The sequence below is a fragment of the Rosa chinensis genome, chromosome 3 (assembly GCF_002994745.2).
Source record: "Rosa chinensis cultivar Old Blush chromosome 3, RchiOBHm-V2, whole genome shotgun sequence".
In the NCBI taxonomy this organism is placed as follows: domain Eukaryota; kingdom Viridiplantae; phylum Streptophyta; class Magnoliopsida; order Rosales; family Rosaceae; genus Rosa; species Rosa chinensis.
Genome location: NC_037090.1, coordinates 13065989 through 13093547, shown reverse-complemented (window position 1 = coordinate 13093547; position 27559 = coordinate 13065989). Strand labels below are relative to the sequence as shown.

General features: G+C 37.6%; 2 protein-coding genes across 4 annotated transcripts in view; one reads left to right on the top strand and one right to left on the bottom strand.

The window, feature by feature from the left end:
* Positions 1-1298: 1298 nt before the first annotated feature.
* Positions 1299-5189, bottom strand: LOC112194146 (probable protein phosphatase 2C 23). Its single transcript, XM_024334396.1, has 3 exons — positions 4924-5189; positions 3067-3204; positions 1299-1665 (listed from the first exon to the last, which is right to left on the bottom strand). Exons 1-3 carry the CDS (start codon positions 5187-5189, stop codon positions 1299-1301), a joined length of 771 nt encoding a protein of 256 aa, XP_024190164.1.
* A 12113-nt stretch (positions 5190-17302) lies between these two features.
* LOC112194145 (cyclic nucleotide-gated ion channel 1) overlaps positions 17303-27559 on the top strand; it is a 30547-nt gene continuing 20290 nt past the window's right edge. Inside the window, exons 1-7 of one of the 3 annotated variants that reach the window (XM_024334395.2) lie at positions 17303-18202; positions 18286-18429; positions 19344-19436; positions 19835-19974; positions 20263-20350; positions 21418-21971; positions 22122-22190. In XM_024334395.2, the coding sequence (XP_024190163.2) occupies positions 22156-22190 (35 nt within the window). In that variant the 5' untranslated portion in view covers positions 17303-18202; positions 18286-18429; positions 19344-19436; ... (2 more) ...; positions 21418-21971; positions 22122-22155. Of the gene's footprint in view, positions 18203-18285; positions 18430-19343; positions 19437-19834; positions 19975-20262; positions 20351-21417; positions 21972-22121; positions 22191-24003; positions 24019-27559 lie in introns of those variants that run through there. The other 2 variants (XR_005808456.1, XR_002933810.2) reach the window with 2 other exon arrangements.

Sequence of the window (27559 nt, the reverse complement as noted above, 5' to 3'; positions counted from 1 at the left end):
ACTTCCTCAAATCATGCAGAGATTATCGCTCTACATGAAGCCTTGCGAGAATGCATATGGCTAAGGTCTGTAGTTAGACACATTCGGGGAACTTGTGGTTTGAAGTCTACCATAGATGAACCGACATGCATTTATGAAGATAATGCAGCTTGTATTGAGCAAATGCAGTTAGGTTTCATCAAGGGCGATAACACCAAGCATATATTGCCTAAGTTCTTTTATAATCAGCAACAACAAACACTTCTAAATATTGAAGTGAATCAAATCAGTTCAGAAGATAATGTAGCAGACTTGCTTGCCAATTCTTTACCTAAATGACTAAATTCACCTTCGAGAAACATGTGAATAGCATTAGATTAAGAAAGTTATCTAAACCCTTATAATTGTATAAATCAGGGGGATACCTTGACATCAGGGGGAGGTATGATGTCTACATGTTCGATCTCGAAGAGTGAAGAACGTGTTGTGCTCTTTTTGCCCTTCAACTAGGGTTATTTTTGTCTCATAGGGTTTTTGTTACCTGGCAATGTTTTTAGTGAGGCAATGATCAAAGCGTCATCACTGAGTTTGAGCGATACAAGGGGGAGTGTTGAAGGATGTCGACTACTTCACATTCAAGCGCGTTGTGCTCTATTTCTCCTTTTAAGGTTGTTTTTTCCCACATGGTTTTTATTACTTGGCAAGGTTTTTGACGAGACAACTTAGAAGCGCATAGCAGAGGCAACACTATTGACATGGAATATCTAAGGGGGAGTGTTGTGAATGATAATGACTATTCATGCAATAGGTATTGCTTAATGTATGCGATTGACAGACTCGTAATATATGCGATTGACAGACTCGTAATGTATGTGATTGATTAGTGTAGCTATTATGTATTGCTTTTTGTATACATGATGTAACCCTATATAAACCTCATGGTGAGTTGAAAACAAGACATCATTCCAATTCTCTAAAACAATTATCCCATTATTCACTAAAATAATAAACTTTTTATGTGATCTTAGTTCATCGATGTATCATTTTCATTCTGAATTCAATAATACGGTGCTAAAGCACTAATGCCTTGTGAAGAGGATCAATTGTTATTCATAAGGCATATATATGGGAGTAATTGGCATTCATGTTTACTTTGTACTTGAAGCAAATCTTAAGGTTCCTCATTATCCAACATAAGTTTAAACTAAAAGTACATGTTTTAGAAAGCCGGCACCAAATGCCCAAGTGACCTTCAAATAACCCTTCACCCTCTTATTCATCACTGCAGTAGCATCAAAACTAAGAACATAACGACAATGTCAAAATACCTCTTTCACATTTGTGCTGTGATCGATTGTCAGCACCGAAGTCAAATTGTTTAAACTGTAAAGCTCATCAGCACTAGATGATCGACGCTTGCATAAAGTTTCCTTATTAATCCATTCAAAGTTTTGCTTGATCTTGGGATCTACTTTCTGAGCTAAAACCGCACTACTATCCCCAATATTCATCAAGTAAACATCATCTCCCTTCATCAACATCACCAGCACACAAGACCCCATCAGAGCCAACTTAGGATTTTCGGTGACCACCTTATTCGCAACATCCAAATAGGCCTCCTCAGTTTTTCCTAATGCCTCCGAAAGAGCCTTGAGAACATCCGAGGGGTTTGTAGCTGTGTAGATCCTAGAAGGAGCCTAGAGGGGGGTGAATAGGCTCACAGCCAATTTTTCGTTCAAAAACCTTTCTCAGGGATTGCAAGAAGGTGATCAATCCTGAGAACTGATATTGAACAGAAAGTATTGTAAATTCAACAAACCAACTAAAGCAATAAAGAACACATGTTTTGTTGACGCAGTAAAACCCTATAAAGGGAAAACATTAGCGTGGCCTTCACACTTGAAGGACCAAAACCAAATCACTAATGAAAAACATATTACAAGTTTACACTACAGGGATTGAACTGACAGCGGCAATCCTTCCTAGACTGAATCACTAGACTGTGTGTAATCACTACTTGCTAATTGTTTATACAAGTGATACACTTTGAAATCCCAGCTATGAAACAAGCTATGAACGCAACAAGTTCTTTTTGGAGATTTCACCTTTGAAGCTTGCAATACCCAAATTACCTCATGGGATGCAAGAGATGATTATACATGAATGAATGAATGGTTCGTTGTTTTTCAAATTGTTTTCAACATGGAACAAGACACTTTGAAAAATAGAAAACCAAAGAGATAACTCTTTAACAACAAAGGGACTGAAAAACAAAAGTATTTTCAATACCCGAGTAGGAACAGAGAACCCATATATATATAGAGGACGAAGAGGAAGGTCAGTTCACTCAAGGACCCCTTAAGCTCAATTGGAGTAGGTAAACCCATACCCTTAATTTCAGATTGCACATGTAAACTCAATTCCCAAATTTCAAATTGGAAAACCAAATTTAGAAGCCAACTCCTAATTTCCTTAATAAAAGCTGACACAAGAAGGGAACCCATAAAAAACCCATGGTTTTGTGAAAAGAGATGCCATGCATGAGCTTACTGGAGCCATGAAGAAGAGGGGTCTTCTTTTGATCTTCAAACTTGAAGCTTGATCTTGGACAAGACAGCAAGCTAAGATAGGATGGGAAAGCACGAGGGCAAGGCAGCAAACTGATCTTCAAGTCTTCAAGTGAGTCTTAGACAGCAAGACAACCAAGACAACCACAATTGTTAAACAATTATGGGCTTGGGCTGCATATTTGGGCTTCTAACTCTTGGGCTTAAAGGGTAGAGATGTTTTGTTAATGTGAGGAATGCCAAACATGATATACTAACAAGTTGCCACACCATAATACACCTTAAGCTTCAAGTTCTCCTTAGTTTTCCTCTCAAGCTCTAGCCTTTCTCTATCCCATTCACACTTCCTACTTCCATCTCCTCTGACTCTGGAAATTATTCTATGCACCGACGGTATAAATGAACCAACACTTATAAGATGATCTCAACCCTTGATATATATAATTAATATTTTTATTAATAACCTACGAGTGTATTTAATATAATCTAACTATTCATTTATGTCGGTGCCTGCACTGACGGTGTAAATGAACCAATCCTCCTCTGACTCTCCTCCCACTTATTATCCATCTCATTACTTTCATTCCTCAAATGCTTGCTCAACACATTCTCCACTGTACAATTCTCCTTATCAACTCCATCAATGCAGCCAACCTCACTAAAAGAACACGAAACCACATTCGAATCCGATGATTTCAATTTCGTGGATTCGATTTCCAACATGTCACTCCATAACAGCCCCTTGAGCTCCTCATTAGGCTTGGCAATTCAGCCCATGACCCGTTAACCGTCCATTAACCGCTCGCTAAAAACTCATTAATTTCCGCCCGATAACTTAACGTGTTAATGGGCTGCCAACCTGTTAGTTAACGGGCGGAAACGGGCTGCACGAAGGAATCTATCGAGCTCGGTTAGAAGAGAAAAAAAAGAGTTTTTTTTTATTTTTTATTTTTTTTAGAATTATGAGCCCAATATGTATTAACTTTTGATAGTTAGATTTAATGAAAATCAACAATGAAAAAGAGTTTTAATGGGTAATGGGTTGGAAGAGGGATTAAAAAAAAATAATAATAAAAAATAAAAACATTTTAAAAATTATTTTTGAGAAGGGTTTTAATAGATAATGGGTGTGAAAAAGAGTTTTAAAAAATGCAAAAAATAAATAAATAATAAATTCATTTTTATGTTAGCGGGTCTTAACGGGTTTCAATGGCCAATTTATTGTTAACAGGTATTAACGGGTTTTAGTGGGTAATTGATTAGAAAAGAATTTTAAAATTTAAAAAAAAAAAAAAAACCTTAGCGGTCTTAACGGATTTCAACGGGTAACCCACGAACCAGTCGGGCTAAACCCGTTATAACCCGTTAAGATAACGGGTTGAGCCCGTTAGAGCATCTCCAACAAGTTGGTCAAAAAACTTGTGTCAAATTCGAATTTGAATGATGATGTGTTATGGTCATTTTTGACAAATTTTTTGTCCAATGGATTATTTATATTTAAATATTATTTTATTATTTTTCAAAAAATTTTATAACAAAAAGATTCTCTTTCTTCTCTATCTCCTGTTCAGCACTTCAACCCAACCATTTTGGGTCTGGTTCAGAAGCTCTATGTCTTCTTCTTCTGCTTCTCTCTCTCTCTCTCCGATTTTCCCCTCTCCCTCCCTTCCCCCTTCTTCCCCCACCCCACAAAAGCAACCAACCCAAAACCAAAATTTTCCCCTTTTTATGCTCAGACCAAGATCTGCAAAAAGCATCAAAACAGAGAAAGAAAGATTAAAGTTTGAGTCTTGATCAGGAAAGAGCTTAGCTTGACTTTGCAATAAGGATGGACACAAGCAAGCAAAGCCCAATTAATAGAAGAAGCAGAAAGATATCGAATTATTGGGATTCATTTTTATCTGCATTTGGGTGTAAGATGTTCTTCATTTTGCTGTTATCTCCATTAAATCACCAACACCAAATCTCAGATCAGAAATTATACTTTGCGAATATTTGCCAGAAATTCATGAATGTTTGCCATAATTGTTTCTGGTATGGTAGGAAGAAATTGAGAGATGAAAATCAGAGAATGATTCATGAAAGGTTTGTCATAAGTGGCTTTGTTCTGGGTAAGACGAAAGAGAGAGACTGAGAGAGTGGTGAAGAGAAGCAAAGAGCGAGAACAGAAAAAATTTGACAGAGTTGGGGAGAACTGTCAAATTTGACAGATTGGTTTGATATGTCAAATCCACGTAGGATTTGACAGATCTATTGGAGTTGGGTTGCTCTATCAATTCTTACCGTTACCTTGTCCATCTGGCAAAAGACCTCTCCGTTGGAGATGGTCTTAAGTCCGCCCGTAACCCGCCCGTAACCACACTATTGCCAGGCTTACTCCTCATGCACAGCAGAGTAAAGATTCGACAACAAATAATTAGGAGCATCAGGGCCATTAAACCCATCATAAATCCCCACAAACACCCAACCATGCTCATCAGAAACCACGTCTCGATCCTCACCCGCCTTCCCTTGAGCCCACTGAAGATTCTGACTTTCCATTGAGAAATCCCCAATCCCATTCTCATTTCCACTCAAACTCGCATGGCTGCTCAAGTTAGTACTACTCGGATTCAACTCCTCGCTGATTTTCTCCGACTCCATTTCTTTCGGCGTCACAGCCGACTTGTGTCGCCGATTCATACTCTTCGAAATCGCTCTTCTTACCATCCTCATCAAATTCCTTCTCTTGGGCTTTTTCTCAAGCACAATTCTCTTTTATCTACTCCGACCAAGTCTTCTGGCAGAAGTTAGCAAAGTTCATTCGCTAAATAAGCAAGTTCATTCTCTCATATATACACTACAAAGCACATTAAGATATTTGACTTTAAAATTTAAAAGGCCCATGACATTGGGCCATTAATGGCTTATGCCCGGAGCCGGCCTCTAATTTTGAACTCTCAAGTGTCGCTTTGACTGTGATGGCGGGGTCAACGGCGAACCTCAGACTCCGCAATCGCCACCCTCGTCTGAGTATTAAGAATCGGAAAATTGGGGAATGCGTTGTAGGGTGGGGGTTGGTGCAATACAATAGAATCATGTTCTTTCCGGAAAAGAACTCCATTAGGGTCTTCCAAGTACATGGATCAAACTTCCGGATTTTGAGCTCTCAACCGTCACAAAATCCTTGTATTTAAAGCTTAATTGTGTAATTTGAGTCGATGTTGAAGTTGCTATCTAGCTAATTGATGTGTTTTGGAGTATTCTCTGGACTTCTTTAACTGGAACAAAGTAAAAATACGGTACTGTGATGGCGCGTCTTTTGCAGGCCACCCCGAAAATGAGGTGAAGGTATATTTTTGTTTGGAGATTTTGGGCCTTGTTTCTGAACTGGTTATAGTTTTTTGTAGATGGGAGGATTTTTTTTCTTTGGAGAAACGTAATGGAAGTAAGTTACTTGCTAGTTGTAACATTGCCTGTTCTTTTGTTTTGTAGAATGGATCAAAACTTTTCTTTAGGGGACAGCTCATCTGGGAAGCAATTATGGATGAACTCTTGTCAATTGGCTTGTCAAAGTCAAAACAGGTATTCTCTGTGGTGACTAGGAATTAAAGCTTGTCTAGAAAAGGGCCAATGGTTATGACTAATACAAGCCAATGTTTCAGTCTCATTTCATGAGCTGATTCTTTCACAGGCATTCGTGTGTGTGTAATTGAATACTGGTCCAGCTCTGCTTATATGCATAACTGAAATCTTACAGGCGCTTCTTTCTGGATGCTCAGCCGGCGGGTTGGCAACTCTTATACACTGTGATGACTTTCGAGGTCTTCTACCTAGGGATTCAAGGATTCAACTGTCAAATGTCATGCCGATGCAGGTTTTTTTTCTTGATGAGTATGTTTTATGTGTACTACAGCCTTGCACCAACATCTTTTAGCTCAACCATTCAGTATGAAGTCTTTATAGGATAATACATTTATCTGAACTCTTGTAGGATCATTGTTCTTTTCATCTAATATCTCTTTAATCATAAATTTCATAAGATGGTAGTGAAGTTGATCTTCTTCTTTTATTTTTTAAAGTTGAGTCATCAGGAACCAATCATGCTTTGAATACTTCTCACATACCATCTTCTTTTTTAACCAATTTGAAATGCTTTCCCATCAGGCCACAATTGGAATTTTCAAAGATTTGCATGCTTTTAGGAACTAATTGTTAAGCACATGTGCCTTTTCTTTTCTTTTTTTGCTCCATCTGTAACGCATCTTCCGTGCTTGGGATATTGATTGCATAAGATAACTAGATAGATAGATTTTCAGTTCTTTTCTGTTTCCGACATTTCAAGAAAGATGTTAACCAAAACCGGACCATGAGAACTTTTTATTGTGATGTTGTAGTTCTTCAGGTATGCTCTATTCTTACTGCCTTGTGTAATTTTTACTGGTATTCTGTTGTATACTCTTTTGCTAGAAGTAGTTGATGGAGCTAATATGGGATGCCTATCAGTAGTCAAATCATATTTGAATTTTTGAGAGGTGCATCTGCTTCTTTTTATTTGAGTCTCACAGATAGTACGTGAGACTTTTCTGTTAGCGTGAGTCACGGTTTAGTATTAGGAATGGAACATACTGTAATTATTTCGTAGTATAGAATATATTGTACTTACCTATTATATTCTTTGTAACCCTCTTTATATACCTCCACTGTGAGATGAATAAGATATCCAACAATTCATTCTCTAAATCTCGTCTTGTTTGAGTTGGTATCAAAGCAAAGATCCGAAAAGGACTTTGTCTCGTCTTTTCCTTTGGTCTCTCTCAGTCCAAAGAAATAGTTGTGTTTTGAACCCATTTATTTGGGTCGAACTGTACGACGTCAATCTCTCTTCCAGGCCGGCTTCGTCTTCATCCAAGGGACCGCCGGTGCTCTCCTCCTTTCCAGGTGACCTCGTCATTCATCCAGGGGCGACCGTCCACCCATCAATTTACACAACTGGCTTCGTTTTCAGTTCACCCAGGCCGGCTTCGTTTTCAGTTGCTCACCTGCCAAGACCGGCGATCTCTTCAATTCCGACCGCCTTCGTCTTCAGCCCAGACGCTCCAAGCCGCTTCAACCCCAGTCGCCGTCGTCGCTTTGCCCAGACCAGACCCGACGAATTGCTTTGGGCACCCACCCAAATACCGATCCTCCAGATCCGAGTTTCCAGACCGTGGTCCTCCTCTCCGCCACGTTTTTTGTTCGTCAGCCTTCAGCCTTCACACCGGCCGTGCCCAGATGACCCAACTCGGACAACTCCGGTCTCGAACAGCAGTAAGCAAATCGCAACTCAACCCAGTCGACTCAACTCGGTCAACTCGACCCAGTCGACTCAACTCGGTCAACTCGACCCGGTCAACTCCAACAGGTTAAAAAAAAAAAAAACAAAAAAAAAACAAACTGTTATTATTTGTTGGAGTTGTATCTGTTCTTATTTCAGCTGCATACTTTGAGATTTGTGTATTTGTTGCTATTGTACTATTGCAATGGGTGGTGATGACAGTCAAAGTTCTAAGGCCAATGATGTGCAGAAGGTTGAGGTCTCTGTCAAGAGCTCAGAAGGTGGTTCTTTTGGGGGTACCAAACTCACTGGTACCAATTTCCGCACATGGAAGAAAATTATGTCAGTTTATCTCCGTGGAATCCACAAAATGGGGCATGTGACTGGAACAATCAAGACTCCTAGGGAAGATGATGTGGAGGCCTATGCCAAGTGGGAAGATGATGATGGATTTGTGATGTCAATTCTATTTCGAGCCATGACTGATGATGTGCTACAGATGGTGGAAGAATGTGAAACTGCTGAGGCGATATGGAAGACATTGGGGGATTTGTATACCAACGAGTCTGATTTTATACAGGTTCATGAATTGATGTGTAAAGCTGCTAATATGCAACAGAATGGGCAACCAGTAGCTGTGTACTTCACCAAGCTGAAAAATGTGTGGGCTGAAATTGATCAGAAGCGTCCTTGCAAGATAAAGAATTCGGAAGATCTTGTGTGGTACCAGAAGGAGAAAGAGCTGGAAAAGGTCCATGTATTCCTGAGAGGGCTTGATGAGAAGCATAGCAGTGCTAAGGGAGAATTGCTCAGAATGACAGACCCGCCTAGTTTGAACACGGTTTTTACATACATCCGCAAGGATGAGTCTCAGCAGGAGAGTGTCAAACATGCACAGGTTGAAGCATCCAGCCTAGCCATTCAGTCCAAATCACCGGCACCGTTCCTTCATCAGCAGAGTTCAGCCCCACTTCTTCAGCAAGGTTTCCCACAAGGCTTCACCAACCGCACTCGTCCTCAATGTTCTTATTGCAACGACCTTGGGCATTTCGAGAGACATGTTGGAAGCTGAACCCACACCTTAAACCTAAAAAGCAAGGCTATCGTCCTAAGGCGAAAGCAGCAGCTGTTCAATTGGTCCAAGAACCAGACTTCTATGGCATAGTTGGCCAAGATCATCATACAGCAGGTGGAGTTACTCCTACAACCTCTATAGCTGGTCGAGGTAAAATTGGTATGGCTTTAAAGGTTTCTCACTTTGTTGGTTCTGATACATGGATTATTGATTCTGGTGCCTCTGACCATATGACTTTTGATAAATCATTTTTTACTGAGTTGTCTCCCCCACCAGTGTCCTATGTCACCAATGCCAATGGTGAGGCTTTCCCTGTGTTAGGGTCAGGGTCCGTGCGTATTACTCCCACTTTAGAACTTCATAATGTGTTATATGTGCCTGACTTGTCTCATCACTTGATATCTGTTCCACAGTTGAATACTGAGTCTAAATGCTCTGTAACCTTTTATCCTATGTACGTGATGTTTCAGGATCTTCTCACCAGGGAGTTAATCGGTCGGGGGTATCTGAGGGGCAGATTGTTCCATCTGGATCAGACATACGCAGGGGAGAAACCAGGAGCACCGTCTCGCGCCGCTTTGACTTTGACTTCTGATAAGCTAAGTGAAGTTTGGTTGTGGCATCGCCGTTTAGGGCATCCATCTTTTAGTCTTATGAAAAAAAAACCATGCCTACTCTGTTTATTGGTGTGGATGAGTCTGTTGTACATTGTGAAACATGTGTCTTGGCCAAAAGTCATCGTGCTACTTATTCTCTTAGTATTTCTAATAAAAGTGTTATTCCTTTTGAGTTGATTCATTCTGATGTTTGGGGACCTTCTAGAGAACCCACTGTGTCCGGTATGAGGTATTTTGTGTTGTTTATTGATGATTGTACGAGATTGACATGGGTTGCTCTTCTTAAAACCAAAGATGAAGTCTTTCCAGCTTTTCAAACTTTTCGTACTCTTGTTCAAACACAATATCATAGCACCATTAAAGTCCTTCATTCTGACAATGGGGGAGAATATGTTAATCATGTTTTCCAAGAGTTTTTCAAAGCCCATGGGATTGTTCACCAAACCACATGTCCACAAACACCAGAGCAAAATGGTGTGTCTGAAAGGAAAAACCGTCATTTACTTGATATGGCTCGTGCCCTTCTCTTTAGTGCTCATATGCCTAAGTATCTTTGGGGCGATGCTATTCTTGCTTCTTCCCATCTTATCAATCGTCTTCCATCTAGTGTCCTTCATGGAAAAATTCCATTTGCGTTTCTTGCCTCTCATGTTTCCTTATCTTCATTTCATAATCTGCCAGCTCGTGTCTTTGGTTGTGTTGTTTTTGTCCATATTCCTAAAAATCAGCGGTCTAAGTTGGATGCCCGAGCGCTTAAGTGTGTGTTTGTGGGCTACGGAGGTTATCAGAAAGGGTACAAGTGCTATCATCCACCAACCAGAAAGTACTATGTCACTATGGATGTTACTTTCTTTGAGGACATGAGTTATTTTTCCTCCTCAGATACAGCTCTTTAGGGGGAGAATTCATTTTTTGAAGAGCTATATCATGGAGAGGGGGAGGAATTAGAAGGTGAAGGAGAAGTCGCACAGACAGGAGGTATTTTGACGGATCCAGTTGAGAACATTGACTCATCAGAAGTAGAAGCTCCAAATATCCAGACACCAGTTTCAATCATTGAACATGCAGTTGAAGACACAACTGCCCCTACTGTCATCACTTCTACCCCTGACCCACAACTTGCTGGTGCTGAAGATCACTCAGTTGAGGTATGTCCACCCACTAATACTAGCAATAGTGAGTCTAATGTTGAGCAATATGTGTTACCAAGTAGGACTACTCGAGGTCAATCAGCCAAAAGATATGAACCTACTCTTACTGCCAAGTCAAAATACCCAATAGCCAATTATATGTCCACTAGGAGGTTGTCTAAGTCATATGAATCGTTTGTGAATCAAATATCTGCTGTATCAGTACCTAACAAAGTGCAGGATGCACTGGGGGATCCAAAGTGGAGGAAGGCAATGGATGAAGAGATGGAGGCGTTGAAGAAGAACAATACTTGGCAACTTGTGCCTCCACCACAAGGCAAGAAAGCTGTAGGCTGTCGTTGGGTTTTTACTGTGAAACATAATGCAGATGGATCAGTGAATCGATACAAAGCACGCCTTGTAGCAAAGGGGTTTACTCAGACGTATGGTATTGACTATGATGAAACATTTGCTCCTGTTGCCAAGATGAACACTATTCGGGTTCTGTTATCATTTGCTGCTAATTTAAACTGGCCACTCCGACAGTTTGATGTCAAGAATGCATTTCTTCATGGAGAGTTAGTCGAGGAAGTATACATGAGCCTTCCACCTGGGTATATAGCTGCTTCTCCTGGTGATTTTGTATGCAAATTGAGAAAGTCTCTGTATGGTCTCAAACAGTCACCTTGTGCTTGGTTTGGGAGATTTTCACAGTTCATGAGGAAGGTTGGTTACAAACAAAGCAACTCAGATCATATATTGTTTCTCAAGCATCAACAAAGGAAGGTAACAGCTCTAATTATTTATGTGGATGATATGGTAATTACTGGCAATGATACTGTTGAGATGGATAGACTGCAGAGACAGCTAGCCTCTGAGTTCGAGATGAAGGACTTGGGTGAACTTAAGTACTTCTTAGGAATTGAGGTAGCCAGGGGGAGAGAAGGAATCTACTTGTGCCAGAGGAAGTATGTTCTTGACTTGTTAACAGAGACAGGTTTGTTGGATTGCAGACCCATTGATACTCCTATTGAGCAGAATCATTGTTTAGCTGAGTATCCAGATCAGGTACCTACTGATCGAGCTCGCTATCAGAGGTTAGTTGGGCGCTTGATTTATTTGGCTCATACTAGACCAGATGTTGCATATGCAGTGAGTGTGGTGAGTCAGTTCATGCATAACCCGAGTGAAAGTCACATGGATGCTGTTATGAGAATTTTAAAGTACCTGAAGTCAGCTCCAGGAAGGGGAGTATTGTTTTCTAGACATAACAACATCCTTGAGGTCTGTGGCTTTACAGATGCAGATTGGGCTGGAAATATTACAGACAGGAGGTCAACATCAGGTTACTTTACCTTTGTGGGAGGTAATTTGGTTACATGGAAGAGTAAGAAACAGAAAGTTGTGGCACGATCTAGTGCTGAGGCCGAGTATAGAGGTATGGCTCACGGAGTGTGTGAATTGCTGTGGCTGAGAAATCTGGTACGTGATCTGGGTTTCAAACTCAAAAGTACTATGCAGTTGTATTGTGACAACAAGGCAGCCATTGACATATCACAGAATCCAGTACAACATGATCGTACTAAGCATGTGGAAGTTGATCGTCACTTTATAAAGGAGAAGCTAGATGCCAAAATTATTAGTTTTCCTTTTGTTCCGACGGAAGAGCAACTTGCAGATATACTTACCAAAGGAGTTTCTAGGAAGGCGTTTTATGACTCACTAAGCAAGTTGGGCATGGTCGATGTGTATGCGCCAACTTGAGGAGGAGTGTTAGCGTGAGTCACGGTTTAGTATTAGGAATGGAATATACTGTAATTATTTCGTAGTATAGAATATATTGTACTTACCTATTATATTCTTTGTAACCCTCTTTATATACCTCCACTGTGAGATGAATAAGATATCCAACAATTCATTCTCTAAATCTCGTCTTGTTTGAGTTTTTCATCCACTTTGTTTTAATGTAGATGAGCCACATGAAAATTAAAATTAAATTCTTTTGTTTTGCTAGATAATCCTTTAACAGTATCTTCATGGGAACTGAGGTTTAGGACAAGACTCATTATTGATATCTCTTGCTTGTTTTATCATGCTGTCAGGATTTAGCAAAAAGTTTGCACAAGGATTCTGTTGCAAGAAAGGAACCAGCTAAGGTTGGTGTATGTTTCACTGATCAAATTTGAGAGGTCACTAGTTTTCTGCTCAGTATGATACTATGATGCGTACCAGTAATCTCCTATTATTTTTGTGGCAGTGTCTCTTTCCTGAAAAAATTATTAAACACGTTAGCAGGTGAGGATCTAGATGAAGGATGTTTTTTTTTTTGTTAAGTAGAATCTTATCCCAGGATCTAGATTTAAAAAGAGAGTCCTCTGTCTCCTCCCTCCTTTTATATTTGTTCAGTCCACTGAGGTTATTGTTGAATGCTTAGCTCATAAAGCTTTTCTTAGATTCGTTCTTCCATGCTTTTGCTCATAATTATGATATTTTCGTATGTGAATTCTGTTCAGCAACTTGAAGCTGAGAGCGAAACTTTATAACAGAAAAAATTGCAACTGGTCAGTAGTTTATTTCTAAAATAAAACATGTTATACATCTCTGGTGATTTTACCTAATGTATACATGTTTTGATGTTCAACAGAAACTGAAAGCCTAAACACCCTACTTCAATAGTATAGCATCAAAATATGGCTCTTTAGTTGTGTCTCTTGCCAAAAAAAACATTGTTATTCTGTCATTTTTCTTATGCAAAGTTATCTGACTCATTTGAACTTTGATAGACAATTGCCGAGTCTGTGGGTGATTGGTACTTTAATCGAACTCTTGCAAAGCAAATTGACTGCCCATTTCCATGCAATCCCACCTGTTATCATATGAATTTCACTCAATTTTCACGAGGTTGATTGGACTCGAGAATACATCCCACTTATGATTGGTCATTCCCAAGTTTAGACCTCTACGATCTCAGTATACCCTGGTGGAAATATTCCCTAGTGGTCCAGAGCCTGTAGATACTGATATGATAACAAAGGTGTGTAGAAAAGAACAGTTTATATTTGATATAACGTCTTTAGAACGAGGAGAAAAAATTTCTGTATATCTTACATTGCTGAGTCAGTGTTAACCAGATGGATGGCATTTGCTTTGAATCTCTTTTGTATCTTGATTAGCTGAAATGGAATTGTTCCCATACTGGATTTGACCGATTTGTAGCAACTTCTCTGTTTCAACTCTTTTTGGAAAGGCAAGGCAGCTTGTAAAGCTTCTCCTACAAATGTCTGGTTATATTATTTATTTGAATATTAGTGCTCTTTATATATCATTTTCCACACCAAATGGGAATTACATTGTGTAAATTACCAATTTGGTCAACTACAGATTTTTTTTTTTTTGAATAGAAAATGTCAACTCTATTATTACTAATAATAAGAAAGATTACAAAAGAAATATACGACAATTAAGCATCAGAAATAAGACCTAGCAGAGCTACAACTGGATGCACTAGCGCATATGAAGACGCGCCAGACGTATACCGGGTTAATTAAACAATTATAATGGTATGGCCAACGTCCAATAATAAAAAGACAATATTCCATCAAAATAACCGATGATATGATTGATCAAGCATATTCCTCGATAATTGTACCCCAAAAAGAGAACAATGTTCCACCTATATTACCGATAGTATGACCGACCATGAAAGAACAATCTTCTAACAATATAACTAGTGATGTGACCATCCATGCACTTCCATCGTAAAGAAGGGTGGGGATATATGGAAGGCAGTCATATATGTCTTCAACAACCTTGGAAAGATTGACTGTGAAAAGGTGTTGATTATGATATGCATATAAGAGTCAAAGTTCATCAATTCTAGGGAAAGAATTGAGCAGACAGTTATAATTTTCTAGATTTGGTAGAAAAGCAGAGGTGAGGGTGACTTCAAATTGAAACCTAATTAGGTTGAACTGAACTAAACATAGGGATCGATCTACATCAACTGCTCCATTTCCTAACATTAAGATTCTGAGGTTTCATTTTATTCTAGTATGACTGTATGATGCTCATTTACATCATAAAGTGAAAGTGAGCTCAGATTCTGAGGTTTGGATTTCCATGACAACTCCATCCTGAATTTCTAATCTTGTCTTAATTGCTCCGGTTTCTTTCCCGTGTAATGGAAGAAAGAAAAGAAGAGTTGGGAGAAATCTTAGTCTGGAGTTGGGACATTTGAAAGTCACAATTTGCATCATGCTCATTCCATTACCACTGGACCACTTTCGGATTCACATTCGTTCTGAGTTTACCACTCGTGCAAGGGTTACTCATTTTGCGTCACATTTTCAGACCAAACCAGGAAACTTTGTTTAACACGTACCTTTCAATTTTCCAAACCTTTACATACTAATCTCAGCAGCTATTTGCAGCTTACTGGGTATGTTACAAAGATTATGGGGGATAAAAGGTACAAATGAAACAATGAATGTCAAAACCGGCCATCCAACCCTTGTTGTGACTGTAATTTGTATTTGCAGTATTTGTGTTTATTCAAAGCGTCAAACGCCATATTCTTCTCTAGAGTGAAATAATAATAATGGAAATGTCATCATGGTATTGACGGGCGTTCCCCTTGTGGGGTGTCAAGCAATTTATGGAAGGCCAGTCCTGCAGACCCTAATATGCACATGAGTTAATGTTCCATGAAAATAGTTATAACTGCATTCATCTTTCGAGACAAGTTATGATACTGTTATGTTTATCATACACTGATTTTACATATATTTGAACAAAAATTACAATTTATGTAAATCAAAATTACAATATTGAGAACAAAGTTATCACATTCGTTTGCACTATTTACATGTAGTTAAACCAAAATTACAACATTAACAACAAATTTGTTCAAAAATTTGTAATAAGGTCGTAGGTGGTGTAATTACCATTAATAAAACTAAGATTACACAAAATATGACTCACGTTACCACAATGACAGCAAATTTGCTGTCACATTTGTAAATGTGAGTATAACATACTGATATGTAATATAGAACTTTCCTCATCTTTCAGTTCTTGGTTCAAATAAACTGAGGTATAGTACTTGCCAGCTTTCTTTGCTGCTCTTTAACAACACTTCTTCAATCACATTTTGTGCAGGATGCATGTGATGTATATCAGGAAGGGAAGAGATGAACAACTCTACTTCGGAGACTGCTTCTTCATTGGTGAAGTACTGATAGAGCCCATCAGAGGACAATAATAAAAGACTGTCTCTTGGTCTGAGTTTGTGGTGATAGAATGATGGTATACATGTGATGCAAGAGGCAATCCCAACATAATTGAGTCTAAACATCTCTAGCAGTGCGTCCTATACTTACACTCACTTTTGTGTTTTAGATTACTACTCACACTCGTTTGTGTGTTTACATCTAAACAGATAGTGGAGTGAATAGTAATTTTAAGGAAAAAATGTGAATATCACCTCCCTTTTTGTTATTGCTTCAAAAGAAAAATGACAGATGCTTCAATTAAGCATCTGATGTTGGGTTGGGTTTTGAAACTCAAACACTATTCTGAGGTTTGGAAAGTAAACTCACCTTAATATGGCTAGACTCATACTGATAGGAGCATTTCAATGTGACGTCTTAATAGTTAATTCATCATATTTTACTTAGTTATTTCCTTTACTTAATCATTTTTAAAGTAGTTTCTATTTTCTAGGTACATTAGAATAAATAACAATGAAATGAGCTTAAAGGCACCTGAGAAGGATGTGAGACGTTGGAAATGACATGTAGAAGGCACAAGGGATACATAAATTAGCTTAAATGAAGAAATAGAGTATTCCTGGTCCAACCAGGAATTCCTGGTTCGACTAGGAATCGCAGTCAAAGTAGGAAACTTGGGTCAACTGGGAAAAATGTTCTGAGAAATGAAGAAAAATGGAGAAAATGCAGAGTCCTAGTTGGACTAGGAAACCTGAGAGTACTAGGAGAAAAAATGCACTAAAGGCCAAATCAGGAAGTCTGTCTATGCAAGTCAGTCAACTTCGACAGATCATTGAGGCAGCTCAAAAAGAACTAGATGATGATCTTTATATTGATGGAAAGCCTCGAATGTCTAGTTTTCAGAGTTTTTTTACGACCTATCAATATCATTTTTTCTAGAAGAAGTTATGGCCGATTTAGTACAGGAAGGTCAAGCTACGCGTAAATCGGACTTTTGACGGGAATTTCTATTTTGAGGCCCAAATCACATTGGAAAGCCCATGGCAGAATTTATGCTTTATATTTCAGATAATATTGCACATGTGACGTCCTAGAGGCTTCAAGAAGGGTTTGGCATCATCCTTGGAGAGTTTTAAAAGATTACAACATGGAAACAAGTCCAGATACGTTGCTTGTTGCTCACACCCCTATTTGGAAGAATCTTAGGAGATAAAATTAGAAAATATTCATGTTAATTCTGGAAAAATAATCTCCCTAAAATTAAGGTGCTATTTTGGAGGCTTCTCATTGGCTGGATGACATAGGAATGATGACATGGAATTATTTGATTGGCTAATGCTGTGTGGATCAATCAGAAAAATTCCTAGTAATTAAAAGAAGGATCCGGAAGGCCTAGACTTCTCCTATATATAGATGCACCCAGGACGTCTCATTCACCAATTCGTTCATTCTTTTCTCACACCAAAAATTAGATACCAATCTCTAGTCTTCTAATTCTGCATCTTTAAGCAAGGAGGAGAAGAAGCCATGCAATACATCAAGATCCTAGTCGCCATCCACCCTTGTGTCATCCCTAGAAGACTGCTTGCTTTCAAAGATCTTCAGTTCTTTGTGTAATACCCCGAAAATCCAATTTATTTTCCAATGACATTTTTGAATGATTTCGAGGTCATGGGAGATTGTACGAAGCTTGGAGAAGTGTGAAATTGTTCGATCGATGTTATTTCGAAATCGTACGTATTTAGGGGCGTCTCAAAAATCGACTTTTTATACGTACAAAATTTGGGAAAACTTCCTTCATGAAAGTTGTAGAGCTCGTCGATACGATCACGTGCATATGCGGAACACAAAATCGGAGTTCGTATGAATTAGTTATGATTTTTTGAAAATATTTCCATTTTTATATAAGGCTTCCTTTTTGGGAAATTTCCAAAATAATCATTCAGCTTTCCAAAATTGGAAAGCCCGTTTCTCTCTCTCTCCGCCCGCGTCCGACCGGAACGAAAACAGAGCACGGAGGCTCCGGCCGAGTTCTCCTAGCTCCGGCCACCGTTTGCCTCCAAACCACCTCCATCAGCTCCAACTCCCTCCTCCGAAGCCATCTGTGGCAACCTTCCACGGCGGCGTGGACCCTAGCGGCGGCGGCGGCCCGGTTTCGATTAAAGCTCGATTTTGGTCAACGCCGGTTTTCTCCTAGCTCCGGCCACCAAAACTTCCGATCCTTGGCTCCATGAACTCCCCTCAACCTGCTGATCATCATACTAGGAGGATTGCACCTAGAGTGACCGGTTTCACGTTCGTCGGAGCTCGGTAAGTTTTCGATCCGAAACGAAAATCTTTAAATCGGTATATCTCGAGTTTTAGTGCATCGTTTTGATTGATTATTTTTCCAGTGGGTTTTACTTGATGTTCTTAAAAACTCTCTAGAAGGAATCGAGGCCTGAAATTGAAGTTTTTAAGTCGAAAATCGAGTTGGTCGGTTTCTGCAAATTTCCGCCGAATTCTGGAAAATCCCGGCCATCTTCATACAGTTCAAGGTAATTTTCGACCTCTTCCGGTCATTTTCAGACTTCGTGCTAGTTATGAAAGTTGTTCAGCTTGATGAGAGGAAGAGGAGCAGCCCGGCCCCGACACCATTGGCGGTGGTCGGCGGCGGCTCTGCCATTTTTCCGGCAACATTTTCCGGCCACCTCCGGGGGTCAAAAATGTGATTTCTTTACAGTTTTAGATTCTACGTTTCGATACGATCGTTTGCATATATTATTCATAATTTTTGGATATCGTATGATTTAATTATGAATTTTGACGGTTTCGATCGATTTCGATAATCTAATTAATGTTTTTCGAAGATCGGACCGTCCGATGGACTTGTAGTCTTGATATGTTGATCGTATGACTGTCCCGGTGACCTTGTGAGGTCACGGGCGAAGATCCGACCGTTGGATCTTCGTATAATTGTGAATTAGGGTTTTGGAAGGCGATTCGTGAGAATCCGACCGTCGGATTTTCATGAAATTTTGTGGAGATGTTTATAAGGACGATTCAGGAAGATCCGACCGTTGGATCTTCGTGATATTTTTGGAGGATGATCTTAAGGGCGATCCGTGAGGATTAGACAGTTGGATCATCATATAATTTCGATCCGACCGTCGGAACGTCTTTATTTTCGAATCTGACCGTTGGATCATCTCTATTTTCAGATCCGACCTTTGGATCATCTTTATATTCAGATCCGACCGTTGGATCATCTTTATATTCAGATCCGACCGTTGGATCATCTTTATTTTCAGATCCGACCGTTGGATCACCTTTATATTCGAATCCGACCGTTGGATCACCTTTATATTCGAATCCGACCGTTGGATCGTCTTTATTTTAGAATCCGACCGTTAGATGGTAGTATTTGTGTGGTTTATGATTTATTTGCTAAGTTACGATCGCATTTGATTAGGTGACTGATGGTTTGAGTTGATGGACGATTGTGGATCGTATTGTGAGCGGTTTTGGTGTGTATTGTGAGATTGAAGACGCAGCGGGATTAGAGGTGAGTAAATCTCACGTGGTTCATATTACGAACCTTGCATTTTTAATTAATTTATTTGTCGTAATTGTGTGAAAAATATTTATGGAATAAATATTTGTTTTTAATCACATGGACTTGATCAACTACGGTCCATAGGTAAGCAAAATGATTTTAAATTATACAAAATGAATTTCCTGTTTTCTTGCGTGAACTATAGTTGGTATTAGTGATTATCCATGTGCGGATGATTACGTATATATATATTTACGTGGATATATATATGGATTGGTATGACATTGAAGAGTGTGGAATTGTGGTGTTTTATTAATTATGAGTTGATATGTGGATTCATACGTGATTTATCATATTTATATGCGATGATTGTGATCACTGAGTCATGTAGTTTTTATGATGGATAGTGGGGAATGTATAGAGTGTTGGGATGTAGTGCTCTGAGGACTGGGAGTCCGAAGAACGCCGGTTAATTGATAACCGAGATGTAGTGCTCTGAGGACTGGGAGTCCGAAGAACGCCGGTTAAATAATAACCGAGATGACAGGTATCAAAGTAGTTAGAACTCTAACGTGTTATTGGTGTTGGGTCCAAACAGTTGGGATGGACCAAAGTTGTAGTATTGTGGGTAGAGAATTGTGGAAATGTATTTGTTGGGGATTTTCTGTGTTTGTTCTGATGTTTCCTTGCAGAGGTTGAATTGTTGATTTGTACTTGAATTAAAATAAACATGTTATAAAATCAACGATTCTTTCGTATTTACTCACGAGTTTTGCAAAAAGCTTACCGGGTTTTGTGTTGTTGCAATTCCCGGTACACTATTCAAATTGTGTAGCGGGAAGTCTTGCAGGTTAGGAGAATCAGGGCGGTGACCGTGCGGGTTAGAGTAATTGTTGTAGTTTTACAATGATTGTAATAGTGAGGTGAGTTGAGTTCAATTGGAGTTTTACAATTTACTTTGTTTAAGTGAGTTGTAATAATAAATTTGAAATTTGTAATTTGAGAGTTTGTGTTTTTAGTTGTATATTCATGTCTCGGATTATGAATTTGTTATTCAAAATTCGGGGCGTGACACTTTGTCTCAAGACTCTGTCATTCATCTTTCACAGTGTATTTCATATTTTTCTTTTGTTTTCTTTGTTTGATTTTGTAAACTATGAATTTTAGTTAACATAACGTTAATGGCAAAATTTAAAGCCCGTTTATATGTTTTGAAATAAAGTTCTGATTTCTATATGTTGATTTCTATGTTGCTTATGTGAGATTACTTAATTGATTTTGGATTACAGAAAACTTTTATATGTATGTGTTTTTTGGTGACCAACTTAGGATATATGCATGTAATTGGAGCTAAATTTAGGTAAACAATTCACCTAATAGTTTTGTGAACCTAAATCATAAGTAGTAAAAGCTTTGGACAAAAGTCGAAATCAATTAAGGAAGATGGCAAATAGATGAACTTTTCCATACTAGGTTGTGCACTTTGGTTCACATCCTTTCTTTGTTTTTCATGCGTTGAATGTGTTCTTGATTAGCTAGCTTTCTAGACTATGATTGCATGTTCAATAGGATTAATATAGGTGTTTCACTTAGATTAATTATTCAAGGAAAGTAAAATATGGGAAATCGTTTGCTTATTAGCGTTTCATATGGTCAACTTCTTTCTTATGACATAGAAAATCAACCATAGGAATTGTAATCGGATTTCTTGCATATGAATGTGGTTTTGACCCTTGTTCCTTGCGTTCCACCCTTTTATATGTGTTTTTATGATTCTTTAATTTTATTTATTTTATTTTTGTTTGCATTAAAAATCCTAAAATCCCCCCTTTTTACGTTAACTTGTATATTTTCATTTTTTGTTTTATTTTTGTAAATAATACTTTATACTTTTATTAATTATTTATTTATTTATGCAATTACATGTGTACCTTCAATCTCCGGCTTGAACGATCCCTACTTATTCTATGCTGACAACTATATTTTGCAGGGTTAAATTGTGTACTACTTTTAGCATGTCACGTACCTTATGTAATGTTATCAAAATTTTCCCTTTGGATTACTACTCACACTCCTTTGTGTGTTTAAGTTCAAACAGAAGCAGAGTGTAAATGGTAACTTTAGGAAGAATAAAAAATGTGAATATCACCTCCCTTTTAGATATTCCTTCATAAAGAAAAATGACGTTGCTTACTTGAAGGACTGATGTACACTCTAGTTATACCTTGCCAAACGAACTGATAAAGTAATTAAAGGTATTCGTTTATCATGTTTATTCTTTTCTTGATCGACCTGCCCATGCCATAATGCGTTCCTTGATACACTCACTAGATCAGCTTCAACCATACTTAAAGAACTTATATATATATATGTGTGTGTGTGTGTTACAAACTAACCATATATATCTACTTGATCAACTTAAACTTCAGTAGTTCTGTTCCAGAGTTTGTTCCAAGGGATTTTCTGCATCTTCATTTCCCAAATTCCCCTCCTTTTAATCCAATCATCTGTAGAAGAAACCCTATTCGAAACTAAGCCATCCAGGTATATAATTCACTGGCGCAAATGTAGTTAGTTAATTATTGTCTCTCCCTGTGCATCTCTTTATGTTCTCTGTGTGTGTCAAATGAATCACATTTCTTTCAAGCACATTTTCCCCATATATATTTGCAATAATTCGTAGTCAACATTCAGAACTTTGTGGTATAATTAAGGAAGCTTCCAAGCTATGGCCGGCCGCGCTAAACAAAGAGACGGTGAAAGGTTGGTTCCCTCTCGATCCTTTAACTAATTAAAGTTCCTTGTTTCTGCCTTCTTATCACTTATGCAATCAGCTGAAACTCTGCTGTAGTGAAGACTTGGGAAAGACTTTCGTCTTCTTCTAGCCTCCAAGCTCCTCCCTTTATTTTGTCTATTTTTTCTTATTTAGAAAATTACTGAAAACTGCTTTGCCACTTTACATTATTTAATTAATATACAGGCATTTCATTTTTACTAGATTTAGACCCTAGATTGATTGCCACACAGACTTCTTTCCATTTGAGGGTTGGTGCCAAATTTTACTATGTCTATAATATCCTTTTCCTATAATGCAGCTGCTTAATTCAATGTTTGTAATGAGTTTTACTTGCTACAAGTGAGTTCCTAGCTTGATGGCAGGATTAGAACTAGGTGCTTTGATGCATGTATCTCTCAGTCTAGCTTTTGGCCTCTTATTAATGCAATTATATGTCTTTGCCTCTAAAATAATTATCAAATTTTTAATTGTTATGCCATAATGTCTTTTAGGATTTAAGTCCTTCCTGACACTAAGACTCTTATATATGTGAGTTGCAATTCTTTAGTGAGGTACTTACTATGTCCGGTAGTTTTTGTTGACCGTGCATGTTTTCCTTGTGTTGCATCCTGGTGCTTTATGCTAAAAAAGGTGTGATAGGTAGGGTGCTTTAACTTGTTGATTTATTTATTTTTATTTTTTTCTTTCTATTTTTTGGTATAGTTGCGTTCTTCTGTGGTGCTTCTGGCTGTTGTTGTGTCGGGAACTCGGGATTACTAGTTTCTTTTTAATTTATTACCAAATAAGATTAATCAATTTACCTAATTACGTAGATAAATTTTGTATATAGGTACATATGTTCAAAAATGCCAGACATAATTTACCTACATTATGTCAGTATTATAAGTAAATCAGTAACTCACTTGCAATAATATCCTATTTACCTACACTATTCTATGAACCTTTGTAGGCAATTATAGTAACTTCCCTATAATGTGTATATAATTTACATACTGTACAACATTGAGTAAAAAATACAAAGTATAAAATAGGCAAAACTATATAAATCATTTTATCAAAAGGTACAGCTATTGTAGGGATGACAATGGGGAGGGTAGGGTAAGGGGATTAAATTACCATCCTTATACCCGACTTCATTCCCCATCCCCTTACCCGCCCCAATCCCAGTAATAAGAAACTGGGGATTCCCCGTCCCCATCCCCATTGGAAATTAGGTCCCCGTACCCGCCCTAATCCCCGTTAACAATATTACTAATTTATTATATAAAAATTCATACAAATAATTATTGATTGTAAAGTATGAAGTTAAAATCAAACATCAACATAAAATAAATTCTTTATTTCAATCAAACAAAAACAAATATAAGTTTCGCTTAAAAAAGAACAATAAAAGTCTGCATTCGACAAACAAATTCCACAATCAACTGCTTAGTGTAACCTAACAACTTACTCATTCACTCCAACAAGGTGAATTGAATAATATCAAAAATATATTGACGGAATTTAAATATTGACAAAAAGATGAAGTTTACATAGATATATTTATAAATAATATCAAAAATATATATAATAAATATATATATATATATATATATTAGATAATTCTTATTGGGTGGGTATGGGGATGGGGATCAAAATACCATCCCCACCCCGTACCCGATTTCAGAATTCGAATACTGATAGGAGCATTTTAATGTGATATTTTAATAGTTAATTCCTCACATTTTGCTTAGTTAATTCCTTAACTAAATCGATTTTTAATTCAATTTCTATTTTTAGGTACATTGGAGTAGATGAAGGTGAAATGAGCGTTAGGTCCATAATTACCTGGAAATGATGGAGAAAAATGGAAATGTTCTAAAAGATCAATTTTACACATATTCCTACTCCGGCTAGGAGAAACCAAGCCAAGCAAAGAAGAAGGAGCGGCCGCCTGACCAAATGAACTTCAAATGAGCTGAAACCTTCCAGATCCATTCTAGACACCCAAAGGATCATTTCTTATGAAGAGTGCCAGAGAAAAATATGAGTGGAAGGCCTTCAAACAATCAGCCCAATTCTCTACAGAAGCAAAACCGGAAAACTGGACCTGTAAGAGGTCCAGCAGCATTTTCGGCCCAACCACATGGCAATACATTCTGAAATTTTACCACAATGATCTACACTCATAGTGGAACATTTCATATGAAGAAGTCAAAGGCTAAAACTGAGTTCTTAGTGGAGATAAAAATTAAAGGAATAAAGGAAGAGAAAGTGATCTCACCTAACAAATCCACTAAGTGTTTAAGTGCTCTAACCTAACCCATTATGATTTGTTTAAAGGCCAAATAGTGTTGCTTGGAAGCCTATAAATAGAGACCAATTCACCATTTCATAACACATTCCTTCATCCATTTCATCTTCTTGTCTCACCATTTCCTCTCCATTTTCCTTAGTCACCAATTCCTTCATCCATTTCATCTCCTTGTCTCACCATTTCCTCTCCATTTTCCTTAGTCACCATTTCCTAAACACCAATTCCTTCATCCATCTCATCTTCTTTGTCTCTCCATTTCCTTTCCATTTTTCTCTCCATCCTCTAGTTTTAAGTTTCTGCATTTTTAAGCAAAGAGAAGAAGAGAAGAAGAAGCCATGAAGCCTCCTAGCCATCATCATCCACCTTGTGCCGTGATAGTGAAGTCTTGCTTTAAAGATTCAAGATCAATGTTTCAAGCTCTTCATCATCCACTCCCTTCATGGTGTAATTCTATCTTTTTCCTTGTAATTTCTCTTGTTTTCTTTGTTTGATTTTGTAAAACTATGAATTTTAGTTAACAAATAATGTTAAGGGCAAAGTTTAAGCCCAATTTCTATGTTTAAATAAAGTTTTCGAATTCTATAATTGTGATTCTAAGTTGCTTATGTGAGTTTGTTCAATTAAATTTGCTTTACAGAAAACTTTTATATGTTTATCTTATTTGGGTCGACACTTATAGGATTTGCATGTAATTGGTGCTAGGTTTAAGAACATGAAATCGACTTTTCGTTTTGTGTAAACTTGAATCAAAGTAGTAAAGGTTTTGTGCAAAGACCAAATTTAATTAAAGAGGATTGCAATTAGGTGGACTTTTCCATACTAAGTTGTACACTTGAGTTGATAGCCTTTCTCTATGTCTAATGCGTTGAACATGTCATGATTGACTAGCTTTCTAGGGCTTGATTGCATGTTTGATAGGATTAATCTAGGTGCTTTCGCTTAGGTTAATTAGCATTGAAAAGTAAAATATGGGAAATCATTTGCTTTCGAATGTTTCACATGATCAACTCCTCTCTCATGACATTTAAAATCAACTATAGGAATTGTAATTGGATTTCTTACATATGGATGTGGTTTTGATCTTTGTTCCTTGCGTTCCACCCTTGTATATATGTTTTTACGTTTTCTTTATTTTATTTATTTTAATTTTAATTTTAAGAATCCTAATCCCCCCCTTATTTGTGTTTACTTGTATATATTTATTCTTTATTTTATTTTTGTAAATAATACTTTATTATTTTAATTCTTTATTTGTTTATACAATTGTATATATTTATATTCTTTATTTTATTTTTGTAAATAATACTTTTCTTTATTTGTTTCACAGTTACAAGTGTACCCTCAATCCCCGGATAGAACGATCCCTATTTGCTTATACTACTAACGATATTTTCAGGGTTAAATTATGCGCTTGCTAAAAGCGCATCAATTTTTGGCGCCGTTGCCGGGGATTGAAAAATCACTTGCTAAATTGTGTCATTTATTTTATATATTTGTTGTATATAAATTGTTTAAAACTTAGTTTAAATTAACTAGAATATTATTTATATTATTGAACACGAATTTTAATTGTAGGTTGTAAATTGAGAGGAATAGGTGAAGTCTCTTTTGTTAATATTGGCCTAAACCCCTTATTGGTACCTAGCTCAGGTCCCTTAAGGTTGAGGGCGGCCTTTATTAACACTTGTTGAACTGTCTTCACACTTATGAACTTTTTCATCTTAGTAAGCATAGCCTATGTGGAATGGTGTCTAGGAAGGGGACAACGTTCATGACGGGTTTTTGAATCCAGAAGTGCTTGCAAATGGGCCTAAACCACTATGTGGGAGTAGCTCATGCCAAAATGGATTTTTCCTCTCGTGTTCGTCCTCCCCCACCTGGCCATTTCAGTAAGGTTGCCCAAATGATTTGAAAGGGAGTTTGTGTCTAGGCGACTATACTTGGGCCGCACGTCCACTTGATTTACCGCTTGGAATTTGATTCGATATCAATAATGTTTATAATAAAAGAAATACTTGTGAATACTCTATACGTGTAAATTATTTTGTTGTTTCACACTTTAATACTTGTAAAAATACTTTTCACGTTTTATACTCACTTGTACTTAACTTGTGTCTTTTGTACAATATACTTGTTAATTTTACTTGTAGTTTGTAATTAATAGTTATACTTGTTTTTATTTTGTATTTCTTTGTTAATTATAGTTACTAACTTTATTTAATGTAGGTACCGTCTGGCTGCAAGACGTAAAATACAAGCGCTACTTGGGAGGCAACCCATGCAAATCAGATTTGCTTTCTTTATCCTTATCTTTTATTTTTCGTTTTTGCTTATTTGTTTTAGTTGTTATTTTCGTAAATTTCATCCCTATATGCTTACTTATTTCATTGCATGCTTTTAATTGATTACATTGAAGATAATGCAATATTTAAGTGTGGGGGAAGAGATTTATATTTTTGTCTTTCATTTTTAGTCCAATATATATTTATATTTGTCTTTTATTTTTTTGAGTCCTTTATATATATAAAAAAAAATAAAAAATAAAAAAAAAACTGCATTCATTCAGTCTTATTAAATTCAGCTATTTACAAAAAAAAAAAAATTTAAAAAAAATTATAATAATAAAAATACTCTATACTAAACCATGTCTGCATCTCCGTAGGAGTTGAGGCTGAGCTCAAGGGAAATGCGAGAGTCACCGCCATAGCCGCTACCTCCCTCGGAAGTAGTCTTCATGTTGCCAAAGATGTCCTCACCATGCATGGGGAATAGTGGAAGGGTTTCAATCTCCTGGTGATCTCCTCCTCGTTGTTCCATGAAAGATTGTCCTCCTGTTGTGCCAAAGGAGGTAGTACTGGTATTAGTGTTGAAGGGTGAGGAGGAATATGGGTCAACACCATAGCCGACACGTGACCCAAAGTTTAGATCAATGGATCTACCATCATCAGTAGAACTAGTGGATCCAAAATTGAGATCTAGAGATCCACCAACCGGAACGTTCTGAAATTCCTTCAACTTCTGCCTCTCACGAGCCTTGAG

Coding starts and splice junctions, on each gene's coding strand:
- LOC112194146 (XM_024334396.1), bottom strand. CDS start 5,189: ATGGAGTCGGAGAAAATCAGCGAGGAGTTGAATCCGAGTAGTACTAAC. Junction 3,205..4,923: donor TACTCTGCTGTGCATGAGGA/GTAAGCCTGGCA, acceptor GTGTTCTTTTAG/TGAGGTTGGCTGCATTGATG. Junction 1,666..3,066: donor AGGATTGGTTCATTTACACC/GTCAGTGCAGGC, acceptor GGCTCCTTCTAG/GATCTACACAGCTACAAACC.